This window comes from Plecotus auritus (assembly GCF_963455305.1).
Source record: "Plecotus auritus genome assembly, chromosome: 4".
Lineage (NCBI taxonomy): Eukaryota > Metazoa > Chordata > Mammalia > Chiroptera > Vespertilionidae > Plecotus > Plecotus auritus.
The window spans coordinates 89,935,572-89,962,276 of NC_137775.1; the positions used below are offsets into that span (position 1 = coordinate 89,935,572).

The 26,705-nt window shown below is 55.9% G+C and overlaps 2 protein-coding genes across 10 annotated transcripts in view; one reads left to right on the forward strand and one right to left on the reverse strand.

Annotated features, from left to right (window-relative positions):
• Positions 1-23,530, reverse strand: TMEM63B (transmembrane protein 63B). 6 transcript variants are annotated; one of them, XM_080666941.1, is made up of 24 exons: positions 23,302-23,530; positions 16,963-17,142; positions 16,608-16,687; positions 16,330-16,368; positions 15,338-15,428; positions 13,902-13,939; positions 12,847-12,989; positions 12,697-12,748; positions 12,117-12,225; positions 11,461-11,531; positions 8,215-8,295; positions 7,592-7,715; positions 6,853-6,986; positions 6,575-6,712; positions 6,287-6,440; positions 5,289-5,395; positions 4,968-5,054; positions 4,716-4,781; positions 3,377-3,539; positions 2,734-2,839; positions 1,615-1,782; positions 1,275-1,390; positions 1,027-1,107; positions 1-797 (listed from the first exon to the last, which is right to left on the reverse strand). In XM_080666941.1, the coding sequence occupies exons 2-24, from the start codon at positions 17,119-17,121 to the stop codon at positions 606-608; spliced, it is 2,499 nt and encodes an 832-aa protein (XP_080523067.1). In that variant the 5' UTR covers positions 17,122-17,142; positions 23,302-23,530; the 3' UTR covers positions 1-605. The 6 variants fall into 6 exon arrangements, with proteins under 6 accessions (XP_080523067.1, XP_080523066.1, XP_080523065.1 ...); XM_080666940.1 differs by having other exon boundaries at positions 16,963-17,145; XM_080666939.1 differs by lacking the exon at positions 23,302-23,530 and adding an exon at positions 22,716-22,842 and having other exon boundaries at positions 16,963-17,145.
• MRPL14 (mitochondrial ribosomal protein L14) overlaps positions 22,909-26,705 on the forward strand; it is a 12,768-nt gene continuing 8,971 nt past the window's right edge. The window contains exon 1 of one of the 4 annotated variants that reach the window (XM_080666946.1): positions 22,909-23,047. The gene's annotated coding sequence lies outside the window, so the exon portion shown is untranslated. The other 3 variants (XM_080666948.1, XM_080666947.1, XM_080666949.1) reach the window with 3 other exon arrangements.

The window sequence follows — 26,705 nt, forward strand, 5'->3', positions numbered from 1 at the left end:
CGGAGCTTTTCTTTCCATTTTTATTTTAAAGGAAAAAAAAAAAAAAAAAACCAGTGCAAAAACCCATTTTCCAGTGTCAGCCATGCCCATCCCCCACCCCAGGTCACCCCCCTGGTTCAGGCCTGACTCTTCCTCCCACTCGGCACCCCCTCCCCTCTCATGCAACCCTCAGGGGCTGAGGCTCCACTTCCCTGGAGTGCCAGATCCCAGGGGGGCTTGGGGGGGAGGACAGAACTGGGGGCTGCCCTGATCTGCCTGCACACCCCCCCTCGTCTCCAGCCATGGCACCAGGTACCCATCTTGGCTCTCATTAACCCTTTTCTGACCACACTACTAGCCTGGGGCGGGGGGCACTGATCTGGGAGAACTGTGTCCACACCCCTCTGCCCCGGGGCCAGCTCGGGGCTCTCCTCACTGAGGTTAGAGGCTCTCTCTCCCCTGTGTGTTGGGGGAGAGCAGCAAACCCCCCAGGTTTAAATACCTTAATGAAAGCAGGGATTGGGGAGGAAGGGGCTTTAGATCTAATAAATTATTAGCATTTTTTTAGTGTCCATGAGGGGTGGATGGGTGGGGCAGGGCGTGGCCTCCAGGGCCCCTCCCTCCCCTTACTGGTGAATCTCATTCTCTATGAGGCTGTCCTCGCAAGACTGGAAGTCTGTGTCCGTGAGGCCATCGGGTGGCATCAGTAGCTCCTCATCCTGGGACGAGGTTGACGGGGGCTCGTCCCCCGAGCTTCCAGGACCCCCATCCCCTTCCCCGTCCGCCTCTGAGTCCTGCAGCACCTGAGCGATGTATTTCTAAAGGGGGAAAGGAGGCGTGAGGGTGGACAGCTGCCCCTTGTGGGGAGGGGTGACGGACGGGGAGTCACAGGGGAAGGGGCAGTACCCTGTGCCCAGGGGAGGCGGGCAGCCCCCAGGGAGGCAGGTCTCTCCTGCCCCTATCCCCTTTCTGGAGGATAATGGGACAGCCAGCTCTGGGGCTGTCTCCGAGGCCCCTCCCCACCTTGGCATGGAGTGGAGCACTTACCGCAGATTTGGGGACAGCGGCAACAGTGGGGGGACGGCCATTGCTTCTGGAGTCCGCGGTATCTGTCTCTGTGTGCTCAATCTTGAGGGCCCAGGATGAGTCAGGGATTGGGGGGTGTCCTTCCCCTCAGCCACCATCATCACCCCACACCCTTTCGGCACCCGTTGCCCTTGCCCTCAGCTCCCAACCACCCCCCTGCACACCCTGGAGCTTCTGCCCTCAGCCGCCCCGACCCCCTCGCCCCACACCTTGTAGTTGTGGGCACTGAGGTATTTGAAGTGTCCGAAGCAGACGTGGCAGAGACAGATGACAATGGTGATGACCAGGACCACGAATGTGAACATGGACGTGGGGGCTAGGAACCCTGTTATGGGAGGACAAAGAATGGGCTGCTACCTCTCCTCTGGGCCCCCTCCCAGGGGCTCCCACTCCATTTTGCTACCTTCTGAATGCAGCCCCACACTCCCACGGGCTGCCGCCTCTCCCTGGCCTCTGTCTGTGCCCCTCCCCCGCCATGGACCTTCCTGGGGCCTGGACTCCGGAGGGAGCCCCGCTGCCCCACCCCAGCCCCGAGGGGAGGGCCCTCACCCGTGCGCATGGTGGAGAAGAAGAGCAGCCAGAAGAGGCAGAGGATGGGCGCAGCCACCACCTGGTTCACAGCCCCCGAGTGGATCTTCTTGTCCAGCTTGGCCGGCAGGTAGGCGTAGTAGAGATTGTACCTGTCTACCAGGTGCTTCAGCAGCATGTACATGAGCCCTGGGGGAAGCCACATGGGCCCTGACCTCGGAACCAGTGCTGCCAGACCTCTGTGCGTCCGTCACAGGTTGTCCTGGTCCTTCCGAGGTCCCTGAAGGGCTGGCCTCCCTTTTCCTGCCTCGGCCCCACACAGGTGCGTGCCCCCAGCCCCCAGCAGGCCCAGACTCAGCTTCCTCTGCTTCCATCCCTCGTTCTGCAGCCCCTCACTAGCCACTCTACTACGAGAAACCCATTCGTTTGGGTCAACAAGCATCCTGTTAAAATCCAGTTTTTTTCTGCTGCTGTTCCTAAACAGATGAGTATACATTAGGAGGCACGTTCTATTTTCCCGGAGACTGAGGTAATGGGAGCTTTTGGATGAGGACAAGGAGGTTAGTTTGGGAGTTTGGAGCCTTCAATAACCAGGGAGGGTGGTTAACAGGTTAGGATGTTTTCGGGGAAAGTAGAGGCCATTCGTGAGGGCAATAGTTGAAGAGAAACTTTGCTAAATTTCAGAAAGAAGAGGGACTTGCCTAAGTCATGCAGCTCAGCCAGGAGCTGTAAGGATCCAGCCCCACCCTGCACGCAGGACTTTCCTGAGTCTATAGGGCTGTGTACAAGTGTGCCCATGGCTCCTGTGTAGACGTGTGCGAATACCTCAGTGGGTATGTGACGTGTGTCCCAGTATATCCAGCTGAGTGAAAGCCTTGGTGTGGGCAGGATGGTCATTTTGGGGTGACTGTGCCCAGGGGTCCAGCACACCAGGTGGGTCCAGTCTGAGCTGAGTTGGCTTTTCCCCTCCTCCCCCCAGGCCGGGTCCCAGACTGAGCCAGGAACCGGGTGGGAGGCCGGAGGGGCCGGTCTCCCAGCCAGGGCCCTGTCCACTCGGGGTGGCCTGCCTTACTAGAGTAGAGAGCGTGAGGTCCTGGGTCCCCCCGAGCAGGGCCCAGGTCCCGGCGCGGCGGTGCCTACCGAAGGGCACGATGATGGGGCAGGTGATACTGTAGGTCATGACCACCGTGAAGACGCACATCATCCAGGCGTAGGCTGCGCCAAACTGGAACTCGTAGGCCTGATGCTGGGGGGGAGATGGGCAGGAGGTGGCTCAGGGTGGGGAGGGATAGCCTGGAGGGGCACAGGGCAGGAGGGAGGGGAGGGACCAGGAGAGGCAATGGGGAAAAGGAACCCATTTTCAGGGAAGGGCAGGGCAAAGCAGATGAAGAGAGGAGCTGTGGCTGAGAAGGAGGTCAGGGTGGAGAGTGATAGGGCATAGGCAGGGGCCTTCAAGGGAGCAGGGACTGGCAGGGGGTGCACTTGGGAATGGGGTGCTCAGAGTCCTCCTGTGAGGTTAGGACCAGGGGCCCTAGGTGTAGGGACCTGAATCTCCCCCAGCTCCCACCATAGAGCACTAGACCCTCAGAGCTGGCCAGGACCTTCAGGGTTATCTATGTCGACTCATCACTGTACATACGGGAAAACAGATGGGAAGGGGGCAGCCCAGGGCCCGGAATGGGGCTGTCCCAGCACCCAGAAGCCCCACACCCTAGCACTGCCGCTGTTTCTGGTCGGGCCCACCAGGGGGCGCTGTGCAGGCCGCTGCGCCCGGCGGCCGTACCCGCTTCACGTTGCGCCTCTCGGCGGCCGAGCGCGCCAGGCAGAGCCGGATCATGTACATGAGCAGGCCTGGGATGCGCAGCAGGTCCATGGCGTTGCCGATAAAGGCTGAGGCAATGACGTAGTTCACGAAGAAAGCGCCGTTGTCGGGCAGGAACACGCACCTACGGGCACCGGGTGCTCCAGCACTGTACCCTCGGGGGGCCTGGTGGCCTCCTGCCCACTGCCGGCGTGACAGCACCACACTTTCCCCCCAGCTGCCTTGTGAGCACCAGGTGTCCCAGCTCAGCCCTCAAGCGCCTGGGTGGCCCAGTCCCCCCAGAGTGTGAGCCCCGTAGACAGATGCCAGGGTGTCAGCAGCCACCTCGGACACCTCCATGTGCGTGGACACCACCGAGAGTGTGCGCCCAGAGGCACCCTGCGACCTTGTGCCCCATAAAGCCCCATGGAGTGCTTGAGACCCCTAAGGCCACCAGTATTCAGGGCATGACTCCCGAGATCTCCATAGACAAGCCCTGAGACCCCCCCCCCCCCCCCCCCGCGCCAAAGATCCCTGAGAGTGTGCCCCAGGAACACCCAGAAGGCTCCCCTCTGTAGGCCTTAACTTAACCCAAAGTTACCCCCCAGGGGATGAGCCTCAGTCTCCCCCAGAACACAAGCTCAGAGATCCTCCCTAAAGATGTTCAGAGGGAAGAGCCCAGGGCGCTCATGATGCCCCAAGTGTGAGCCCAAGATTCCCACAGTTGGCCCAGAGCAAGACCCCAAGAGCTGCACCCACAGTACAGGCATTGCACACACCCCTAAGACACCCTCCCAGGGACTCCCAGAGCAGGTGCCCAGAAAGAACGCCACAGTCACACCTCTGAACAGGAGCCTGAAATGTGAGAGGTGTTCCCAGAACTTGTGCCCCATAAGTACCCCAAAGCATGAGTCCGAGAGTCCCCCACAGATACTCAAGAGTGTGGGCTCCAGAGACTCTCAAGGATACTCTAGGGACCCCCAAGATCCCACCACGCATACCTCTCCAAACCTCCCAAGGGACACTATAGAGTCCCAGAGTTCACCCCAGAATATCAACCTCCCCCCCACCGCAGTGGGGGCCTTAAATACACCTTGAGGGTGACCTTGGAGGGAGCCCCAACACAACCCCAGGGACAACTCCCAGGCATACACCTGAGACACCTGAGTCCTTTGGGATGATCCTGGCAGCCTGTGATGTAAGCCCCTCTTCCTCCCAGCCGCAGGGGTAGGGAGCTTTCCTGTACCCTCCCAGGAGGAGGGGTCTCCCAGGCATTCCCATCCTCCATCCAGTCTTCTTCCCTGGGGCCCCAGTCACTCACTCAAACCGAATAGCTGCCTCAGCCAAGAATTTCTTGTCAAAGAGCCAGCGGAAGAAGAGGTCCAGGCTGGAGAGGAGGAGAGGTGTGGTGAGGGGATGGAATAGGGATGGGGAGTCCCAGCCAAGAGCCTCTGAGGATGCCCCTACACTGGGTCCCTTGCTTGGGAGGGGAGGTGGGAGCCTGAACTGCTCCCTCTCCCCATCCTGTGATCCCCCCCCCCACCCCAGCTCCCGTCCCTTCCTGCGGACCCACCTGCTCAGTCCCAGCGAGGGCAGGAGCAGCACCATGAAGATGAGGAAGGTGTAGCACTTGTGCATGGTGGTCCTGTTCTCCCCGGAGCTGAGGCAGGGGGCAGAGGGGCAGAGGTCAGGCGGGCCAGTCCCCATGCTGCTCCCCCAGCCAATACAGTGTCCCAGGAGGGTCCCCTGGGAAGAGGGGGCTTCCCAAGATGAGGATGCTGGCACCATCCCTTCCCTGCCAGCTCTGGGACCCCGGGGCAGGGAGCCTAAATGGCAAAGGCTGTCCAATGGCACAGGTGTACCTCTAGGGGTCATGTACATGGAGGTGTCTCACCGTGTCCAGTGGGCTTCAAAGAAGGCAGAGTAGTAGACGATGGTGGGGAGCAGGGCGGAGAAGCACCACAGCAGCAGGGTGGGGAAGAACTGGGTGATGATGGGGTTCTGCAGTGGTACATGGTGGGTGGGAGGATGCCTCAGGTGAGGGAAGTCTAGTGGGTCCAGCTTGCTTTGCTTACCTGCCCGCTCCCCCACTGAGCCCTGGGCCCCACATCAGAAGTCCAGAACATCTGGAGGCCAAGGGTTGAGGGTTGGGGCCAGGGCAATACGCACAATCCCAGAGTGAAATATATTAGTATTTGCTGAGTATGTACTATGTGCCAAGCACTGATCATGTACATGTATTCCTTGTAACACTATTACTCCGTTTTAGCGATGAGCAAACTGAGGCAAAACCCCCACACGATTCAGTAGCTTACCCAGCTAGTAAGCAGTGGGGTGGGGATTTGAACCCAGGTAGTCTGGGTCTTATCTACTGTGCTATTATCACTCAGAGATTTTCAAACTATCCTCCTTTGAATGATGCGGCAGGAGGAGTGAGGGGAGACCAGGTGGAGTGTCCCTCACTCTATTATCATCCGAGGAGCCTTGATTTTCCACATTGGGTTTCATGTAAGATTCCTTCTGATAAAAGCTCCAAGTCTGGAAGCCAACGACCTAGTCTGAACCTTCTATTCTACTGCTGGGGAGAACGAGGGACGAGGGGTAGGACTGATCCAAGGTCACATGGTCAGTTAGGTCTGGGCCTGGGCTCTCTTTCTCCCCTGGGTGTCTCTTTCTGTGTGCACATGCCAGGTGGGTTCTCCTGGGGGCAGGTGGTGAGGAATCCAAGGGAAGCACACAGTGGGATCTGCAGCCCACAGTCACATGGGAACTTCTTGGTGGGGTGGGGCTGGGCAGGAGGCATTCTGGTCCCCATCCCTTCCCAGGAGGGATTCAGAGCCTGATTTCTGTGTCTTGAGACACACAGTGGAGGGGTGGGGTACGTGGCCTCACGTTGAGGTACTCCACGGGCTTGGTGACGTTGAACTTGTCCATGGTGGTGATGATGATGGCCGGGGTGGTGAGGAAGAAGAGGAGGATGAAGAGGATGACATTGATGACCAGGCAGCGCAGCCACCAGATGAAGCCGCGGATGGAGAGGTGCTCCCTGGGAAGGAAGGGGAGGCAGTCACTCCAGGGACCGGATGCCTGGTTGGTCCCCAGGGACACCTAGGACCTCCCTCCCCTCCCCTCTGCCCACTGGAGCCCAACCAGGTCCCATGAAGCCTTCCCTTTGCTCACCAATAGATGTTCTGGGGGTCAGGGGCGTAGGTCACAGTCCAGTTGGAGATGTGCAAGGACTCGCTGCAGGACGAGGAGCGTGGCTCCCCGCGGCAGGTGCAGCCCTGGCATTTACACACGTTGAAATCCTTCAGGATACTGTGGGGATGGACACCAGTTACTGGGACACCAGCCGATGGGGACCCCACTGCCGACAGCTGATGAGCCCAGGGACCTGGGAGTCCCTGCTGATCACTGGGGGCCTAGGGCTGGGGAGGGCAGGCTGGGAGGAGGCTCACATGGCGGTGATGGTCTCATTGTGGAAGGTGACGAAGGCCATGCCAAGAGGCTTCTCGTTCACCTTCTCCCTCTCCCGCTGGTAGTCCTCTTTCAGCTTCTGCTCCAGCTTCGTGTAGTACTCGATGGCCTCCACCTGCCAGGGAGGGTGAGGCAGATTTGGGCAGAGAGCTGGGCTGGTGCCCACAGCACCAGCCAGCACTGACCTACAGCTTCCTACAGGCCAGGCACTGCTTTGAGCTCTGTCTCTCACAATCCTATGAGGTAGGTACAATTAGCCCCATCTTACAGATAAGGAAACTGAGGCACAGAGCAGTCAAGAAACTTGCCTAAAAGCCACTGAGCCAGTAAATACAGCACAACACTGTCCTCACCTCTTCTGATTCAGGGTTTGATAATTTGATCACTGTAGGGACAGGGGACAACCCAACCATGGGGATGGAGCTGCAAGGACTATAGGAACAGGCGGAGGGCCGCTGAGAGAGGGGCTGCGCCCTGCCGTGGCCTGGCTCTAGCCCGGCCTGGCCTCCTCTGGGAGTCTGTTTACCTTTGGGTGTTATGTGCAGGGCCTGCTTATGTGTGTGTTCCCAGGGTTGTGGGACATGCATCACAGGGAGCATCCATCTCTGCTGTGACCTGTCCCCCCAGGACCTTCCAACTCCTCCCCATGCCACCTGCAGCTTTGGGGCCCTGAGGTCTGCGCCCAGGCCAGGCAGGCCCCTTGGCCAGCCCACCTCATACCTGCTCACAGCCTCGCACCACACAGCAGCAGAGGTGGCCACAGGGCTTGGGGTTGATCATGGTGGGGACATTATCTTTGCTCTGGAGGTTTGTGAAGTACAGCTTTCCCCGCTCAGCCTTCTTCCTGTGGACCCAAGTGCCCAGTCACAGCTTGCCTGGCTGGGGCCGAGGTGGGGACTGGGGCAGGGGCTAGGGTGGGGGGTGGGAATAGGGCTGGGATCATCTAGTCCACTCCCCAAGGACGGGGCTATCTCGCTCTTGGGTTTGTTTAGGATGCATGGTTCAAACATGTCCCCATCCCAGGGTCTGCCTACCCATCCCTTGAAGGCCAGAGATTCTTCCTGTAGTCTGGCCTCAATTCCTTACACGGTAGTTAAAGGAGGGTCTGTCCTCAGAGTGGGTGGGGACGATGAGCCCTTTTTTTTTTGCAACCAGCTCTAACCTCTAGGCCTTGCTCTCTCCAGAGCTGAACTGATAAGTGCTCCAGGGGCTGAATTAACATCAAATGCCCCGGGAAACAACTGGCAGGGGAGCCAGGCTCCTCTGTGGATCCAAGACACCCTCCTCAATGGGCAGCAGGCCCACAGGTGTCACCTCCCCACCTCCAGTCTCTGGCCCATTACCTCTCTGCATCGAGGAACATGAGGCGAGCCACGTTGTAACACGGACGGGCTTCCAGAACCGTGCAGTTGGGGTAGGCCTCCCTGAAATATAGTCCACCATCATCTTCAGCGGGGACCCTGCCCACACCCCCCCAACTTTCATGCATGATCCCATCACCTTCAAGACACCCCGACTCCGCCCCAATTCAAGCAACCTCTTTCTTAGTTTACACAAATGAGAGGTCTCCGAGAATAAAACTTTGAAATTACTCCTCATGCTGATCTGAGTCGGGGGAGTGTGCACAGAGGTGTGGGGACTGTGTGAGCGAGTGTGGGTCGATGCCCCGGGACGTGAGTGCTTGGTGCTAGGGCAGCCACGACTGTTTCTACTCATGGGTTGTTCCCTTTACCCTGTTCCCAGAATGTCTGGGTACAGTTCAACATTTAGCCTTGACCATGGACTGACCCCAACCAACCCACAGCCCAGGCTACAGAATGATCTCTGCCCCAAATCCAACCAGAGATTGATCCTGAACCCTGACCTAAGATTGACCTCTAACTCTGGACAGAGACTGATCCTTTACTCTGACCTAAACTGATCCGTAACCTAGACCCAAGAATGACCCTCTAATCCTGACCCTAGATTGACCCCAACCTTGACTTGAGACTGACCAGACTATTCTTGGCTCTCAGTACCTGGTACCTGGCAGGGCTCAAGGGGTACCTGCTGACTGGTCTTAATCCCTAATCTAGACTGAGCCCCATTAAACATTTTCATGAAGGACCACTAAGTGTTACAGATGCATGAGACACGGTTCTGATGCAACAAGATGGACCACACAAACACATGAGAGTTTGGAAACTGAAATCTGGGATGGGGTTCTTGAAAAGCACTTCCCGGACCTTTCTCCTGACAATGTTATTTTCAAACCATTTTAGGGTTCCTCTTTGGAAGGGCCTCACCCCTGTGGCGGGTGAGCCCTCATTCTCACCAGACTAATAGCTAATCCCTTAATCCCCACCACACAGAGTCCCTGATTTTGCACACAGGATATTCCCTAACTCTGCTGGGCCAGTCCTCCAATCCAGACAGACCCCAGGCCTGGACCACAAGCCCTGCCCAATACTGTCAACTGGCCCAGGGGCTCCCTGAGGACAGGCAGCCTGTGTATCACCACATACCCATGCCTGAGCCAACAGCTCGCACATAGTAGGTGCCCGATGAACATGTCCTGAAGCCTGGACCAATGAAATGGCTATGCCATAATATTCACCCCATAGAGCCCCCAAACTCCAATTAGGACCAACTCTGCTTATAGGCTAACCACCAATTTTAATCAAAGGCTATTTCCTAAACAGAACCACAGCCCGACCCTTGAAACAGACGACTTGGATCATGAGCTCCTCACAGATAGCCACTATGTCTGGTTCTTTGTCTTCCTGGTATGATGCACATAGTAGGTACACAACAAATGTGTGTGGAATGAATGGATGCTTGGCTGTGGGGTTCACTCCCTCACTGCATGCAGGTCTCCGCTCAAATGTTCCCCTGTCAGAGTCCCCCGACTCATCCCATCTGCACACCCTTCCTGACTCCTTTACTCTGCCCCTCTTCCAGCTTTGGTTTTCTTCCTCTTTTTTAAATATATTTTTATTGATTTCAGAAAGGAAGGGAGAGGGCGAGCGACACAGAGAGAGAAACATCAGTGATGAGAGAGAATCATCAATCCGCTGCCTCCTGCACTGGGGATTGAGCCCACAACCTGGGCATGTGCCCTGACTGGGAAATGAACTGTGACCTCCTTATTCATAGGTTGACGCTCAACCATGGAGCCATGCCAGCCAGGCTGGTTTTCTTCTTAGCACCTACACAGTGTCTATTACTAGTTCACTTGCTTATTGTCCTCCTCAGCCCCTAGAATGCAAGCTGGTGAAGGTGGGGACTTCTTCTTTTCTGTTTATTGTTATTATTTCCCCAGTTCCTACTTCAGTGAAGCCACAGGGGCAGCTCAATAGATACTTGTTGTTAAAGGACTCATCAGTACAAGCTGATAGCTGATTCCAATTGGATGGTAATATTAAGATGTCACCTAATTCGAGCATACACTGTCCTTAATCCTCACCCAGATTGCCTCCTCATGCTGATCACGGCTTGAACGCCAGATAGGACCCCAAATCGTTCTCTCATACTGACCAAGTTTGATTTAATTTTGACTGCTATGAGGGCGAGCCTGTTTCTCATTTACTTATGCCTGGGGTATAGAAGGTGACTAATAAATGCCTATTGAATGAATGAGTGTTTATCTACCTATGCTGATCACAACACAGTCATTTTCCCATAACACAGAGGGATGGAACCTGACCCTGGCCAGACTCACTCGCAATGCTGTCCTGGCCCAGAACAACGCCTGACTTCTGATCCCGGCCAACTGACAGGGAATCCAGACCTCACCAAATCCCGATCCTGACCACAGATAGCCCTGATTCAGACCATCAACGCCCCTTATCAACTCCTAATTCTGACCACAGACTGACCTCAGGCCACTCTTTGATCAGGCCCTGGACTGGCTCCTAAAGCTGACCTCCCTACTGTGAACCCCCGAGAGTTCGATGATCCTTTATTCACACTTACAGTCCCAAAGCCCACCACACTGACTTGTGCCTGAGCACCTGAGGAAGTGTGCTGAGTGGAGAGATGAATGATGCTAGGATCCCTGATCCTGCACACAGACCATCTGGCACCTGGGGCTCCTGGAGGTGCACGTGCCCCTCCCTGCGGAGACAGACTTCCAGAGCTGGGAAGAGTCTCAGAGAACACACGGCCAGGTGCTCCTGGGCTGCATGATGAAGCTCTCCCCGCCAGGCTACACACAAACTCCAGACTGTCACATGTAATTATGAAAAAGCTACACATTATGGACCCTCGGGCAACAGCCCACGATCCAGCTCATGTCGGAAAACGGTGGGGGATGGAGGGGTTGGGGGTGGTTGTGTGGCACAGACTGGACTCCTTTCTCAAGTATTTCAGTATTTCTCTTGTGTTCCTAGAGGTGCCTATCACCCAGCCCAAGTGTTAGGCCTCCCTAGAGCCAGAGAATTCTTTAGTCTAACCTCCACCCTCCACCCAGAGAATTCTTTAGTCTAACCTCCACCACGGCCCAGACCTTGAGGGAGAGGAGTGGGAGGCGCGTGAGGAGGGTCTTGGGAGTTGAAAGGCAAAGAAGGGTCTGCAGGGCCTGGGGCTGGGGTAGGAGTGTGGCTACTCACTCAAAATGCTTCTTGATCTTTTCTGACTCTGCATATTTGGAGATTCCATTGATGAAGAGAGTCCGCTTCACCTGGCGTGAGAGGCAGGTGAGAGGGACCAAAGATGCAGGGAGGGGTGGGGAATTGGAGAGCAGAGAGGAGCAGACAGAGGTGGGAGAGGCCTTGGTGAATTTCTAGTAGAAATCAGGCAGTGAGCCTAATGAGAGAGCCATCTGGCCCCTGCTCCACGGGGGCTTGCGGGTGAGGAGATGGGGTGCCAGTCTCGGATCCTCAGGCCGTGAAGACCCAGAGCAATGGCTGGCATGGGGTGTGGGCATTTGCTACTAGTTTAGGGAATCAGTGTAGAAGGGGAGGGGATTTGACAACCATGGCATTTCCTGAGCGCCAGGCAGAGCATGCGTGCTTCCCACGCATCCCTCACCTCACCTCACCTTCCCACCGCCCTCAGGAGCGGCACCGCTATTACTTCATGCGTCAGAAGAGGAAACCAAGGAGGTGACAACTAACTTACAGGGTGGGGGCTCCTGAGCTGCTGGGCCAGGAGTCCAACTGAGCTGGCCTGACTCTGGGGCTGATGCACCTCAAGCTGAGGCCAGAGAGGCCTGGAGCGGGGAGGGAAGAGGCAGAACGAGTGGTCCCGGCTCTGCCCCACTCACCAGGTCATCCTCCTTGTAGCGCATCTTGGACGTGTGTCTGCGCATGCTATAGACAGTGAGCAGCAGGTACAGGAAGGCGAAGGAGGTGTGCAGCCAGAGCAGGTGGTTCCTGGCAGAGCAGAGGGCACAGAAGCCACAGCGGCTAGAAACCCACTCAGACAGTCCTGACCTCTCGGTGGTAATCAAACCCCGGGACAGGGCCCCTCTACTGCCATGTCTTCTGGAACTGATACCCCACAGAGCGGGCCCTCACTCCACATCCTCTAGACTCCAAGACTGTCCCATTCCAACGGAAATGTCCCAGAAGTCACCTCTTCGTGCCCTACCCCCTGGCTACACTACCCTCCCCCTGCCCCCAGGTGGCCGCGCCGGCCTGGCCTGAGGTTGCATCTTCCTCTCTATATCTGGTCCTTCCTGGCAACCCACAGCAGGTGCCACCTCTTCTGCTTCCAACCCCAGCCTCCCGGCCCCACAGCCTCAGCCTTAGCCACTGTCCCCCGACACTCCCTTTCTTTCCCTCCTTGTTAGGGCTCAACTCTGACATGGACCCTGGCCTGACTGACCTGCTGCTCACACTTACCCTGATTTCAGGTTGGCAATGGTGGTTCTCCCGAAGCTATAGGCATTGTTCTCTGGGGGGAAAGGGAGAGGATGGGGGGGAGGGGGGGCTGTCAGGGCCTGTGGCCTCCAGCACCTCCTCTCCGCCCCACCCATCCTGGCCCTCACAGACCCAGCAGGTCCCCTGAGAAGTTGACAGGCAGCACGATGCCCACGGAGAGGACACCCACAACGACCAGCAGCCCGATGATGTGCCTCTGGAAGGACAGGTAGTGCACGGCGTCGCCCCCACACTTGTCCCGGATCTCATCATCCCTGAGGTGCGGTGGACAGAGGCGTCAGGTGAGGACTAGGCCACCAGGGGACCCACTTGCCTGCCCTTGCCCACCCCACCCCCACCCCCAGCCCCTGCCAATCTGGCAGCAGTGTGGGGCTGAAATGGGGTCTGAGTCTCCTATTTTCTGGGAAGGGAGGGAGGAGGAGTGGGAAGGGAAAGGGGAAAAGAAGGATGACGGGAGAAGGGGAGAAAAAGGGGAAGAACAGAGAGAAGGAGAGGAATAACTGAGGGAACAGGAAGGAAGTTAGGAAGGAAGAGGGAGGGAGAGAGGAGAAAAGAAGAAGAAAGACTGCAGAGAGAAATGAAGGATGGAGAGAAAGGGAAAGGAAAAGAGGAAGATGGGAAAAGGGGGGGTTGAGGCCAAAGGAGGAGAACGGTGACAGGAAGCAGACGCAGGAGGCTGGAGGGGGGTTCTGGAAGCAGGTCCCTTATGGGTGCTGGTGCACGTAGTACATGGCACACTTGGGGAGGGGCTGGGGGCTGCGGGTGGTGGCGATGCTGACCTGTGCAGCTTCCTGCCTCTCTCAGCGCTCACTGCCTGCCTGCTGCACTCGCGATCTCCTGCCTTCTGCTGGAGACTGGCTCCTGCCTGCTGCTGGCTGGCTGCTCCCAGCCTGCCTGCTGCTCCCACCCACAGGGGCAGGGAGAGCTGTGGGCAGAGTGGGCCTCCCAGGCAGGGGGGCACAGGAGACCATGGGTGGTCAGTGAGGCTAGCTCAGGGCTCAGCAGAAGCCAAGGCCCCAGGGCCAGGCTCCTGGAGGAGGGAGGGTGCTGGGCTGGCTAGGAGCGCTAAGGCCCTCAACGCTGCTGGCCTCTGGATTTTGTGGGAAGATGACAAGTTCTGAAGTCTTTCTGTTTCTTTCTTTAGAGCTTGAAGACCATTCACTTACTTTATCCTGAAGATGGCTGTCAGCCAGGAACAGAAACCCTGGGGGGACAGAGGGCCATCAGCAGCAGCCCCAGCCCCCACCGCCCTAAACCTCCCCACTTCAGGTCCTGCTCACCCTGGCGCAGCTTCCACAACCCGCGGCCCCCCCACCCCCGCCCAGAAAGTGGCTCACCCCAGGGAGGGAGAGAGGGAAGGGCCAGCCTTCAAGGAAGAATGGGACCAAGGGCAAAGAAAGGGATCATGCCCAGGCTACAATCCCCGCAAACACCCGACAGGGCGGCAGACTGGAGCAGGCCTGCAGCTGTGTGGCCAGGGTAGGGGTGGGTGGGCTTCGGGGATCTAGGAAGAACAGTGGGGACCTCCAGACCTGTAGCTAATAAGGAGAGTTTGCAGCATCGCTGCCAAAAGCAGAGGGCTGGGCCACACTGCCTGGGATCCGGCCACCTGTCTTCTAGCACACCTCAGAGGTCACTGAGCACAATCTCCCATCCACAAGTCCCCAGTCCCGCCTTCCGGCAGAGCCCACACTCAGAGCCGGGGGGTGAGGGGGAGGGCTGGGCAGGGAGAACCCTTCCCCACCTTCCTGCCAGGGAAAGGTCCAGGCTTCACACAGGTCAGGGGACAGAGCTACCCTCTGGCCAAGATGCAGAACTGTGCTACCTGTTGCCAATGTCACCGCGTCTGGGGACCATCGGGGCAGCTTCCCTCTGGCTGGCAGGTGACACCTTCGCTTAGCCACTTACCAGTATGCGTCCAATTCAGGAAGCTGGCAGGCTTCTTCTGCTACAGCTACCTCAGCAGCTGCTGCCCAGGGGCCCAGCCTAAGCGGGACTGGCCAGGGCCACCCTAGGGCCTGAAGATTAGGGTCTGACCAGGACACTCACCCTGGTAGAACGGTAGGGCCAGGCAGGTAACGCCAGGGTGTTGGGTCTGATGTGAAAGGGGGTCTGGGGACTGCTGGGAATCACCAAGGACAAGCCTTATTTTCAGGGGCCCCTGCCACTCAGCTCCAATCCGCAAGCACGTCAACTGGCCCCACCCACCCAGCCAGCCAGGGGCTGCCTGCCCGCCTGCAACCTCTAAGCAACACAGTGAGTTCTGTATGTTTTGTAAGTGGCATGGAAAGCTCATTATTATTTCTAAGACCATGACTAAGGAAAAAGGGGTCCTTAGAATTAAGCAAGAGGCGGGCACAGAACTCTACAGTGGAACAAGTCTGAAATCACGAATTAGGCTGGTGCCAGCTTAGAGGCTGGCATGGAGGACAGTGCCAGGAGTTCTAGTCTGGGTGGTTATCCTGTGGCTCTCACAGCACCACTGCCCTGGTAAGAAGGCCACGCTCCTCAGGTCTGACTGTTCACCGGAAGCTAGAGGCTGCTGGGCCCCCCCTGCCCTGGAGGGCCAGGGGTGGCTAAGAAGTCCGGGGAGGGCACTCACATTGTCTCTTTGGTCAAAGTCGACGGAGCTGGAGACAGACGTGAGACGCTCATACCGGTCATGACTGTCCCCGTGCATAGCTGAGGCCACACTGGGGGTGAGGAGATGAGAAATGAGAGAGCCTGGTGAGTCTGAGCCCCTGGTGAGCAGGGGTGAAGCGGGTGGGCTCCCCCTCCAGAGCTCCAGGCGTTAGACAAGGCACAGAAAGCGCAGTGGCCGAGCAGGAAGTCATGACTACCCTCTCCCTGCCTCCTCCCTTCAGCGGGGTCTGGGGAAAGACACAGGCGGCAGGGGGAAGGGAGGAGGGTGTCTTCATCATCGCCCCCTGGAGGCTGAAGTTAGTGTGTAAACCGGCCCTGCAGTTCCAGAGCCGACAGGGCACAGGGCAATGGGAGGTGAAGGACAGGATGGACTAGGAGAGGGTGGGGATAAGGAGAGGGGGTGGGGAGATGTCTCCCAGGTGGGTCCTGATCCACCCTCTTCCCTGACCCCAGCAGCTGCCGAAATTCCACCACCAGTCCTACAGACAGAGACAGAGACGTGACACAAAGGGCCAAACTGGGGGCTCCTTGAGCAGCTCCCCTCTCAGGCCTCCAGAAGAAGTGAGCAGAGAACCCTGGAATATGAAGAACTAGCTGTTAGGGAAGCCACAGGTGACACCCAATCTTGTCTCTGCCACCAACAGGGTGAGTGTACTGTGAACTTCCGGGAGGATGGCCCCTCCACTCCAGCCAACCAGGGCCATGGAGGCTGGGTGCACGGGGAGGGGCTTCTCCCAGGCAGAGAGCCAGGGAGAGAGATGGGGGGTAAGGCAGCAACAAGTTGGGGAGCCCCCTGCTCTGCAAAGCACACCGCCTGCGTTAATCCGAAAATGAGCCTGCAGAAGAGAAAACTGCAAAGAGAAACCAGCAACTTGGCAGAAGAGAAGAGAAGCATGAGAGAAGAAAAGAGAAAGCTGGTTTAGTGGATGAGGGGGCTGGTGCCCCACATACTATTCCTGTTCCACTCGGTCCCTCTCCTGCCGCCGAAGCCTGGGGGCAGAGAACAGACAAAGTTAGTGGGGGGGGGGGGGGGGAGGAAGAAGGGTCCCTGGAAATGGCAAGGGACGAAGGCCCAACTGGGGGCCCTCATACCCCCCTTGCCTGCTCTGGGACCGGTCCCTCTTTGTCCCCCCAACCAGGGGGGATGGCAGAGAGCTGGCCCTTTTCTAGAGGAGTGTGGAACAAGCTGTGTGTGCATGTGTAGAGGTGGGGAAGCCCCAAAGCTTTACCTGTCTGCATCTGTCACCAAGGCCAGCCGCCCATAGTCCCAGGCTACCTTCCGGAGGATGGAGAACAAGAACAGCAATGCCTGAGGGAAGAGGCGGGGTTGGCAGGTGGAGAGGCCACTCACCCACTGGACTAGCCAGAAGAGCAGGGGCAGAGGGGCCAGCATCTTGTCTTAGAAGGGGGTGGCCCTCGCCTGGGAATGGTCAGAGGCTAGGCTTGGGCTGTGTGATGGGGATACCTCCTGCAGTTAAGTCTGGGGAGTCAGGGTCAGGTGGGAGAGTGGTTAGAGCTCCAGGTATTAGCAAGCAATGTACAGAGTGTAGGTGCCAAGGATGTGGGTGGCATGCGAACACTCACAAGGAAGCACATGAAGTCGAGAGCCAGCACGGTGGGGACGCCCCCGAAGGGCAGGCCCTGCAGGACGGTGCTGCGGATGCGAGCGCTGTAGCAGTAGTCCTTGGGGTTGCTGTTGTTGAGGGCCGTGGTGCCCAGTGTGGCCAGCAGGAAGGGCAGCATGGCTGCTACTGCCGCATGGTCCTCCTGGGCAGAGGGCAGAGTGGTCAGCGGGGCCTGGCCCTTATCCCTCTCAGAGCTCTGGCAAGGTGGGTGTGGGGAGGGGAGCGAGGATAGGTCACCAGCTCGCTGGGTGGGTGGAAGCTCTGGCCTCCAGAGATAAGGGCTTGGGAAGGGGAGGGTTGAGTCATATAAATTTACCTTCACTGGCTCTCAGGCTGTGACCCCACCCGGGTCTGGGGAACTTGGCCCAGATCTGGACTGGGAAGACTGGTTTTTCTAAGCTAGAAGTCGTCTGTGGGCCTCTAACACCTACCACCCACCACCTCTACACACACTTGCAAATACTCTCCAAACAGTCTCTGTCTCCTTCTTTCCCTGTCTCAGGCAGGGGGTGGAGCTGAGCCTGCGAGAAGATGGGGAGGGGTCCTAGGCCTGAGGATCCAAGGCTAAAAGGTGGGGTCTCTAGGCCAAGGGAGGGTGGGTCAGGAACCAGCTACCGAACCCTGATCTTCTCTTTCTACCCCTATTAGAAAAATGGCATGTTTTCATTTGCTTAGAATTTTCAAGTGTTAATCACCTTCCCAACATAACTGACTTCAAAATAAGATATTCATCTTCAGAGCTGTCCCCTCTGTCCCCAGAGTAGGGGGTCTGAGAATAGGGTCAGAGTGGGAAGTTGATTAAAAAGCAGGACTTCTTCTGCTAACCCAGTCACTGTTGCTTACTCTCATTCCTTTTCCCCTGCCCAGACAGCAGCTACACCCTTCTCCACAGGAGTCACCTGAATGGTGTGGAGACTACAACTCCCAGACTGCCCTGCTCCAGGAGCAGGGCAGGCTGGGAATGCCGTGCCTCCAGCGAGCTTGTCCATTGGCAAAGGAAGGGAGAGTGGGCGGGGGCCTCTTAGCCTGCCCAAACCCCTGGCTGCCGGGTACTGCCATCCAGTCTGGTTCCCTGCTACTGCAGGGCTGTCCAGCCCTGGATGGTCCGATGGTCCAGGTGGAGGGTGGGAGAAGAGAAGGGACAGGCAGTCCAGATGCCTGGGTTCTGGAAGTGCCTGGGTTCTGGAAGTGCCTGGGGACGGGCCAAGCAGGGCTCTGGGGAGGCTCCCAGGGAGAAGTGTGGCTGTGGCATCACTGCCCCACCCCCGTTTTACTGGAGGGCCCCTGGGGCCCCCTTCTGCTGACAACACTGAAGCTCTGCTTTGTGGGGGTGGGGAGGGGTGGTGTCTCCAGGGAAGAAAGGAAAGCAGACAAAGAGAACAACAAACCCAGAATTGGTGACTGCAACGCTGGGGTCAAGTGTCCCCACAGCCCCATGGGGTGACTCAGTTTTTCCTGCCCCCCCCCCCCCCGCCCCCAAACACTTAAACCACAGGGCAAGAGGCATGAACTCTTAGATGGAGGAAGAAGCTGGGTTATTTATGTGTTCCACTTGGTCCCCGGGAGTCTCTGAAAGCCTGTTAGGAAGACTAAGGGAATAACTGCCCTGTGTGATATGCCTCCCTCTTCCTTTCCAGCCTAAGTTGCCTTAAGAACCCCCGCCGCTCCCCCAAACTAATTTAGTAATTGTAGCAGGTGTCATTTAGAGTACCCACTGTTTCAAGAACACATGTATGATTTCATTTAATCCTTGACAATCCTGAGTTAGATGACATTGACAATTTAAGATGAAGACATGGGAGCTCAAAAAGGTTAAGTAACTCCTGAAGTCACGCTACTAACAAAATGATGGGCCTGGGATTCAAACGTAGTTCAACTTCTTTCTAAAGCTAGAACACTTTTCAGGGCACCACGATGCTTTTCTGATGTGCCTGGCATAGGACTCTGCAGACCACGGAAACTCTGTATATGCTCATTAAATGTCCCCTGGCGAGAGAACACGGGAGCACTGTGGGTGTGCATCTAGGTTTGTAAATGCATGTTGATGTATTTATGTGTGGGGGTGGGGTAGGGGGAAGCTAGGTGACTGCATGGCAGCCCACAGAGATGAAGTGAGTGTTGGTCTCTAAGTGGGGGTATGTATGTGGGTTTGTCAGGGAGCCTGGGTGTGTAAACACAAGGTGCCCACCCAGAACTCTGGGGTACCAGGGGAGGTTAAAGGTAGGTATAGGTACCTTGGGTCTGTGGTAGTTGAGGGGCATGTACATTAGTCCCCCTTTAATCCCCAACTCCAATGCACTCCAGAAATTAAGATAGCCCATTCCCACTCCTTGTCTGTTTCTCTCCCCAACACCAAGGTTCCACCAGGTCAGAAGGTAATGGGTACAAACCCCTGAAGCACCCCCCCCCCATCTTTTCCACCTGGAAAGATGTGGAATATTCTGGGAGCTTCTATATTAAGGGAACCAGGTAGGGTGTGTGAGGAGAGTCCAGGTAGATGCTTAGTAACTGAAATCACCATGTCCATCTGGGGACTTCCTTTTTACAGTCACAAACACTCTGCACTCCCCCCCCCCCCCCCATTGCACTGATCTTCCCACCTAATCCATGAGGAAAGCAGGGCAGGCTCGATCAGATCACTATCCCCATTTTCAGGGACCCAGGGAGGAGAAGCCCCTCAAACGAGGTCACAGGGCAGGTCGGGTGGAGCCAGGGCTGGTGGCTCTACTTGCTCACAGGGTTACTCCATGCTGTTAATTGTGGGGGTGGGTTTGCTGGACTGTTTCACCCACGGCAGCTGTTCCCTCCCTGAGAGCAGCAGAGAGGGAAGAGAATGAGGCAGAATTTTTTTTCGGGGGGGGGGGGTAGGTAGTAGGGGAGCGGGGCAGTTCCTCCATTCCATGGGGTTGCCAGAGCCAGCTGTATCCCGGAATTTCTCTAGTCTGATGCAGGCTTTTAGCTGGAAGTGTGTAGAGAGTGATGGAAGATTTTATTTATGGCTAACTGAAGGCTGTTATTTCACCATTAAGAAGAGTGTGCATGGCAGGGGTGGGTGAGTTAGAAGTTACAAGTGTTTTCTTACAGAGTTACTTGGGAAGGTGTAATTTAGGGCTTGGGATCATAGGAAGGTAGTGTGATCTACTGGGAGGAGATGAAAACGGAGGCTACTCTGCTACTGTGTAACCTGGGCCTCAGTCTTCTAATCTGTAACAGAATTAATATCCTCTCTCTGTTCCTACCAACTTCAGAGGGATAGGCAAAAATGTATCCACAAATGAGTAGGAAAAGAATGCATTTATCAAATACTTCTTTAACTCTTATTCTGTTCCAGGCACTGTTCTAAGCACTTTACAAATGTTAACTCATTTACTCCACAGCACAACTCTAGGACAGTGAAGTACTGAGAGGGTACATATGCCCAATGTCACACAGCCAGTCTGTGGTAGGTCCAGATATGGACCGAGGCAGCCCAGTTGAAGTCTATGCTCTTAACCACTACACTTTGTTGCCTGGACCAACAGAGGAGCCACTTCCACCAGGGAGCTGGGGGCTGCCAGCTATCACTCTGGAAAACGCCACACCCTATTTTCTACCTGTTTGCCTTCCCTCTTGCTTGTAGCTCCCAACCCACCCTCCCCACCGTCCCCCCGCCACTCAGACCTTGGGTTTGTGATTTTAGGTTCTGAGGCAGGTGTAGGAAACAAGGCACAGAGCCTGGTGGGTAAAAGCACAGGCTCTAGGATGAGACAGATCTGGCTTGACCTGGGCAAATTACCATCCTGGGCCTCAGTTCCTTCATGTGTAAAATGGGATAACAATTCAGTTGGGTGGTTGTTTTGAGGATTAAACAAGAGGACTTATGTAAAGCTCTTAATACAGTTCAAGGTACATAATTGGTTCTAAAAAATTACCTACTGTTATTAATAAATTGTGGGGGAAAAACTGTTCAAATAAAAAGGAAAGAAAACTTATAATTTAATATGACAGAGCCCCTCAGTCAGGATGGGCTTCTTGTTTCCACCTAAGGGCTTATACCACATTCGGGACTCTGCCACTGAGAGGCAGGGAATGTTCCCAAACTCTTCAATTGTACCCACTCCATGGGTAGCAGGCTGGGAGGTGGGAGTACAGGAGGGTGATGCTATGCTAGACTGGGTCAGAAGTTCAGAGAAGAGAACCCGTTATTGATCAACTACCAGGCAGGGTGCCAGACTCTGCCTGTGTTGTCTACTTTGATCCCCATGATAAATCTTGAAAAGAAGTGGCAGCAAACACACTTTTTAATTGAAACTGAAGTTCAGACAGGTTAGGTAACTTGTCAAGGTCACACAGCTAAAGAATGGCAGAGCTGGAATTTGAACTGAAGTCTCCAAGACTGTTATAATTGGAGGGAACTTGTAGGATGTCTAAAAGGGGGTTCTTAGCTACCCCCCACCTGCCTTTTGCCTTGCAACATCCCACCCACCCACCCATGGGCCTGGACTGAGTAGGATGAGCCAACAGCAGGCCTCAGCATGTGCCACCTGGGGCATGCCAGGGCTTGGACCCTCTGGTGCCCTGGAGGACAGCCATGCTGCTAGCACACCCCCACTGGAAGCCTGGCAGACACTCCCACTCCCCTACTCACAAGTGCCTGGGAGGCAGGGCTAGGGGCCCTCCTCGGAGAGGTTAGGCTCAGCCTCATTCTTCCTAGGCTGCTGCAGACCCAGAGTGAGGCTAGAGAGTGGTATTGAGCCGAGAACCCCAGGCCCCCTTCCTTCTCCCCTGGGCAAGTGTAGTGCTCAGCGGCCAGACCTCTGCCCAGGGGACCCAGGCAGGTGGCAGCACAGAGCCCCAAGGGCAGTGGGCCCCTCTGACCTCTCCTCTCCACTTCCCAAGCGTCCTTCTCTTCTGGGACACAAGGCGCCAAAGCTTTGAGACTGTCCTCCCTAGGTGGTCAAGAAGGCCAGGAGGGACAAAGCGCGCCTCCTCCCAGCTGGGCCTTTGCCCCACTCCCGGTTCCGCGCTGACTCCTTTCTCCACCGCACCCTCCAACGCAGGCCCGGGCGGCTCATGAATGAACTGCACTGTGTGGGGCGCAGGGAGAGGACGCACGCTCCTGGGGCTAGCCGCCTCCCCAGCCTGCCGACCAGTCCCCAGACCGGCTGGGGGCAGCGGCCGGCCTCGTGCCAGCACCCGCGAAACCTGCCCTTCCCCGAGCTCGAACCCCTGCCCCGGGATCGGCCTCGGGGGTACTTGGCCCCGGGAGCACGAGAAAATATAAAAGAAACCGAGGCCATCGGACTTGGAGACCCTGGAATACAAAACTCGGGGGCGGGGGCGGCAGGTTCCCCACAGCGGGCGGCGGGTTGACTGGGCGCAGCTGGAACCCCGGAGGGCCGCGGAGGGGAGGCGCACCTGGACCGGGCAGCAGGGAGAAGAGTGGCTCTAGGGTGGTGGGGGTCCTACCCCTCAGGATCTCCGGAGGGGTGGGGACAGAAGGCGGTGCACATCTGGAGCCCTGGCAGGGGTCGGAGGGCTCGCATCTGGCTCAAGATGGTGTGGGGTTAGGGGCAGCGCGCGGCACCAATAGGTCCCGCGGGCCCGGGCACCTCTGGGTCCAGCAGGAGGTAGAAGGGAGGGGACGCGCAGCTGAGTCTGGGGTTTTTCCTTGGGTGGTGGCGGGATCGTCAAAGAGGAGAGAGGGGGGCTGGGGAAGGGTCGCGTACTCACCCCCAGGCGCAGACTCGGCTCCGGCTCGGAGCCCCTGGTTGGGGCGGGGCGGGGCTGGGGGAGGGGGAGGGGGAGTCGCTGGGCGGCTCGGGCTCCCGGCTCCTGCGGCGGCCGCGGCAGTGTCCCGGGAGGGGGGCGGAGGAGGGGGGACGGGGCGGGGCCACGCAGGGCCCACCCCCACGCCAGCACACGCAGGGCGCGCGCGCACTCTCGGAGCAGGGCCCGCCCAGCCGAGTCCGGCGCAGGCGCAGGGAGAGGCCGCGTGGGGTGAGGGGGGAGGCGGCGCTTGGCCGGAGGGGCCCGCGGCGGGATATTCCGGGGCGGCGAGAGCGGTACGGAGGGGAAGCGGGGGTGGGGGCGTCCTGCTCCTAACTCTACTTCCTCCACTTTCCTTGCCTGCAGTGGGGGAGGCGCACTTCCCGGGGTGGATGAGCAGAGGCCGGAGGGGGCTGAGGATAGGCGCTTTGGGGCACAGGGGCTGTGGGAGGGGAGGGGAGGTCTCGTACCCGGACCCTCCTCCCTCCCACCCCCAAGGGCGGCGCGGGGCTCCCGTGGCTTCTGCGCCCCGCGCCCGGGCGGCGCTCACCTGCTTCCCAGGAGTTTGGGGCCGGCGGCCCGGGCAGGGGCGAGCTGCGGTCAGGCCTTGGCGAGGTGTCCTCGGTCGGTCCCTCTGGCGCGGCACGTCCCTCCGAGTTTGTCTGCTTCTCTCGTCCTCGCTCCCCTTCCCAGTCTGGATCTGGAGATAACTTTGTGACTTGTCAGGCGTCTTGTGGTGTGGAGAGTGAGTCCACTGCTTTCGCTGTCCTGCGATGAGTGCTTCCGCGGCTCCCGGGGCTTCCCTGGTTTCTCATTTCATCAGAGGCTGCGTCTGCCAGGGATTAAGGCTGGATAAATAGAGAGCTAAGCTAAGCGAGAGATAGATGTGTGTGCGCGCGCGCGTTGTGCGGACACATGTGCAGGAGCACCTCACCCACACAATTAGGCACAGAGTACCAACTGGTTCATTTAACTTTGGGTTCCTGGAAGGTTTTCTTCCCTTCAGTCTTGAAGGGGCTTGGTTTGGAGACTAAAAGGGAAGTACTGCTTTTCACAGAGGGCAGTAAATGAACTTTGCCACTCGAAGAGATCAAATGGGCTGCATTTATAAAGAGGTTAACAACAGAGCCTATGACAGAGTCATTTTGGGTTGTTGGGTTATTGGGAAAAGCTGGGAGGTTGGGAGATGCTTAACCCTGGGCTGCCGGACCTGGGAAGGGCACTGCCTACCTGCCGGGTGTGTCAGGTTCCTGTGGCGTGTCAGTGTCTCTGGGGGCTTTCTGAAGCGTTCATTAGTAGCTTGTGGAATGAGGTTATCAGTTTTGATCTAGTGCAGTTCAAACTGAACTCCCAGTCAAACCGAGTCCCATTGATTAGTGGGAAATCAGTTTAGTGGATCACAACCATCATTAAAGGAAAATAAAAAGAAATAGAAGATATCGGAGTTCATTGTCCTTGTAAGGGTAAATATCGTTTCTTGACACTTGTTTCAGGAATACACACACATGTGTTAGTGTATTAAGAGATGTTAGAAAATGTTTCTGTGTATAAGAGAAAAGCTTGAAACATATTGGTTACCTGTTTGCCCTCTTGTCTTCTTTAACCTGAATTTTCATTAATTTAAACCTGTCCTCAAAGATGCAGTTAGCACACCAGGAATCTATAATAATAAAAGTGTAATATGTGCATTAGACCAGATGTCCTTCCAGACGACCTTCTGGACAAAGCCATGGCAGCAGGGGGCCGAGCCCTTTGCATGAATTTCGTGCATTGGGCCTCTAGTATACAGTAAAGAACAGAGTGGGTCTCCTTCAGGAGTTTACTGCCCAAGAAGCAAGATGGTCAGTCACTCTTCACTCATTAGAAATGTGTGCGATTGGAGAACAGGATTTTGTTGGAGTAGGAGCAAGACTTTTAGATGAAAAGGCATCTACTCTAGTTTTTGTTTGTTTTGGGGGTGGAATTGTCCATTTTACCATTAGAGCTTCTCGGATGTGTATTTCCTATGAAACACTTTACATATTGTTGATTCTATGGTTGTAAAGCTGCCGTGATCCATTGCCAGATAGCACTTGTGACGGATATCTGGAAAGTGGAGATGGAGGCCATACTTGCCTGGTTTTTGGACCTCTGAGGATCACTTCCTGGTTCATGGGTCATTTGTTATATATTATTATTTTTAAGAATGCAGTTATCAATCTGAACATGTGGTGGATTCCTGATCTGTTTTAACAGACAGAGATGAGAATAGTATGAAGTGCATTGTGGAACCCTTGAAGGAACGTGGCCAAAATGTTTAATTATTGCTCCTGAATATGAAGGGTAAAGATCTCTTCTGGAGTCCATTTTTTCAGGAGGTGCTCTCATGGGCAGGTTCTCCTCAGCAACTAGAATCTTAGATGATGCAAGAGTTCTTACAGCCTGTCTTGCCCCACTCCTGTCTTGGGGATTATGACACCTGGACCCACATTAGGTGGATTTTCCTATTGCTTTTATGGTTGTGCGAGAGCTTAGGAGCGTCTCAAAAACCCGGTAATGATTTAGCTGTCCTTTCTATTTTTAAATATATTTTATTGATTTTTTACAGAGAGGAAGGGAGAGGGATAGAGAGTTAGAAACATCGATGAGAGAGAAACATTAATCAGTTGCCTCCTGCTCACCCCCTACTGTGGATATGCCCACAACCAAGGTACATGCCCTTGACCGGAATCGAACTTGGGACCCTTCAGTCCGTAGGCCCACACCCTATCCACTGAGCCAAACCGGTTAGGGCTAGCCGTCCTTTTTAAAGGCTGATGGTTTGTTCTGGGTTGTAGCTCACTCTGGTGCGATTTTACAGTCACAACCAGCATGTAAGAGAGAACTATGATTCAGATCCCAGAAATGTTGCTCTGGTTCAGGTAATATGCTCTCTTATTAATAAAGGTACTAGGTTGCTTATTATTCACTAGTGAAACAACTCAGAGTTGGAAAGTGTCCCTGTCCAAAACTTCAAAAAAAAAAAAAATCACTTAAAAAAGTGTCCCTAAAAAAGAGAGGGAGTACTTTTCCATGTTTACTTTAACTTGAAAAACACTTTTAGGCTGGGCCAGTGTGCCTCAGTGGTTGAGTGTTGACCCATGAACCAGGAAGTTACGGTTCGATTCCCGGTCAGGGCACATGCTTAGGTTTCGGGCTCGATCCCTAGTAGTGGGCATGCAGGAGGCAGCAGATCAATGATTCTCTCTCATCATTGATGTTTCTCTCTCTCCCTCTCCCTTCCTCTCTCTGAAATAAATAAAAACATTAAAAAAAAAAAAAGAAAGAAAACCACACACACCTACTTTTAGGACTGAGTGATCTTAAAGAGACACTAATAGTGCTGCCCTGAGAATAGGGAGTGAGGCTGTTCTCCCTGTGAGGATTTGGGAAACAAACTGCTTATCCTGCAGACTTGGTCCCTGGTCCCTACTGCTTAATGTAGAAAGGGAATCCCCACTTTAAAATGACCACTTACATGAATGAAACTGAAGCACAGTCCCTTCCATGCCTCTTTGTTCTTCCCTTGCTTGGCAGAGAGTCATTAAGGCCGGGAGAAGCTGATTCCAAGGTCACAGACTTAGCAGAAGAGGGGAGGACAGGGTGGAGGAGATAGGTTTCTATCAGCAGCATGTCCTGTTTGAGTCCAGGGACTCCTCTAGGCGCTTCCTTCCCTCCTTTGCCCATCTCCCCACCTGACAGCTCCATATACCTGGCTTCTTGCCGCTGGCCCACTAGAGGTGGTAATAGGAAGGAAACACGTACACGATTGAGTAGAACCGAACTTTGCGCACTTTCTCTGAGTTTGACCATACTGATTATTACAAACTTATTTTTGGACTATAGATGTTTGGATACCTGTGAAGTCGGGATTGAGGGGGAGTTTGAATGATTGAGAATTGTCAGCTATATTTTAGAACCACAGCTTTAAACACT

What these genes read in the sequence shown, in the direction of transcription:
- TMEM63B (XM_080666941.1), bottom strand. Translation starts at nt 17,121, where the DNA reads ATGCTGCCCTTCCTGCTGGCCACACTGGGCACCACGGCCCTCAACAAC. An exon ending in AAGATCAAGAAGCATTTTGA is followed by an intron (nt 8,296 to 11,460) that starts GTGAGTAGCCAC and finishes ACTATATTTCAG; the next exon opens with GGAGGCCTACCCCAACTGCA. An exon ending in ATGTTCCTCGATGCAGAGAG is followed by an intron (nt 7,716 to 8,214) that starts GTAATGGGCCAG and finishes TTGGGTCCACAG; the next exon opens with GAAGAAGGCTGAGCGGGGAA.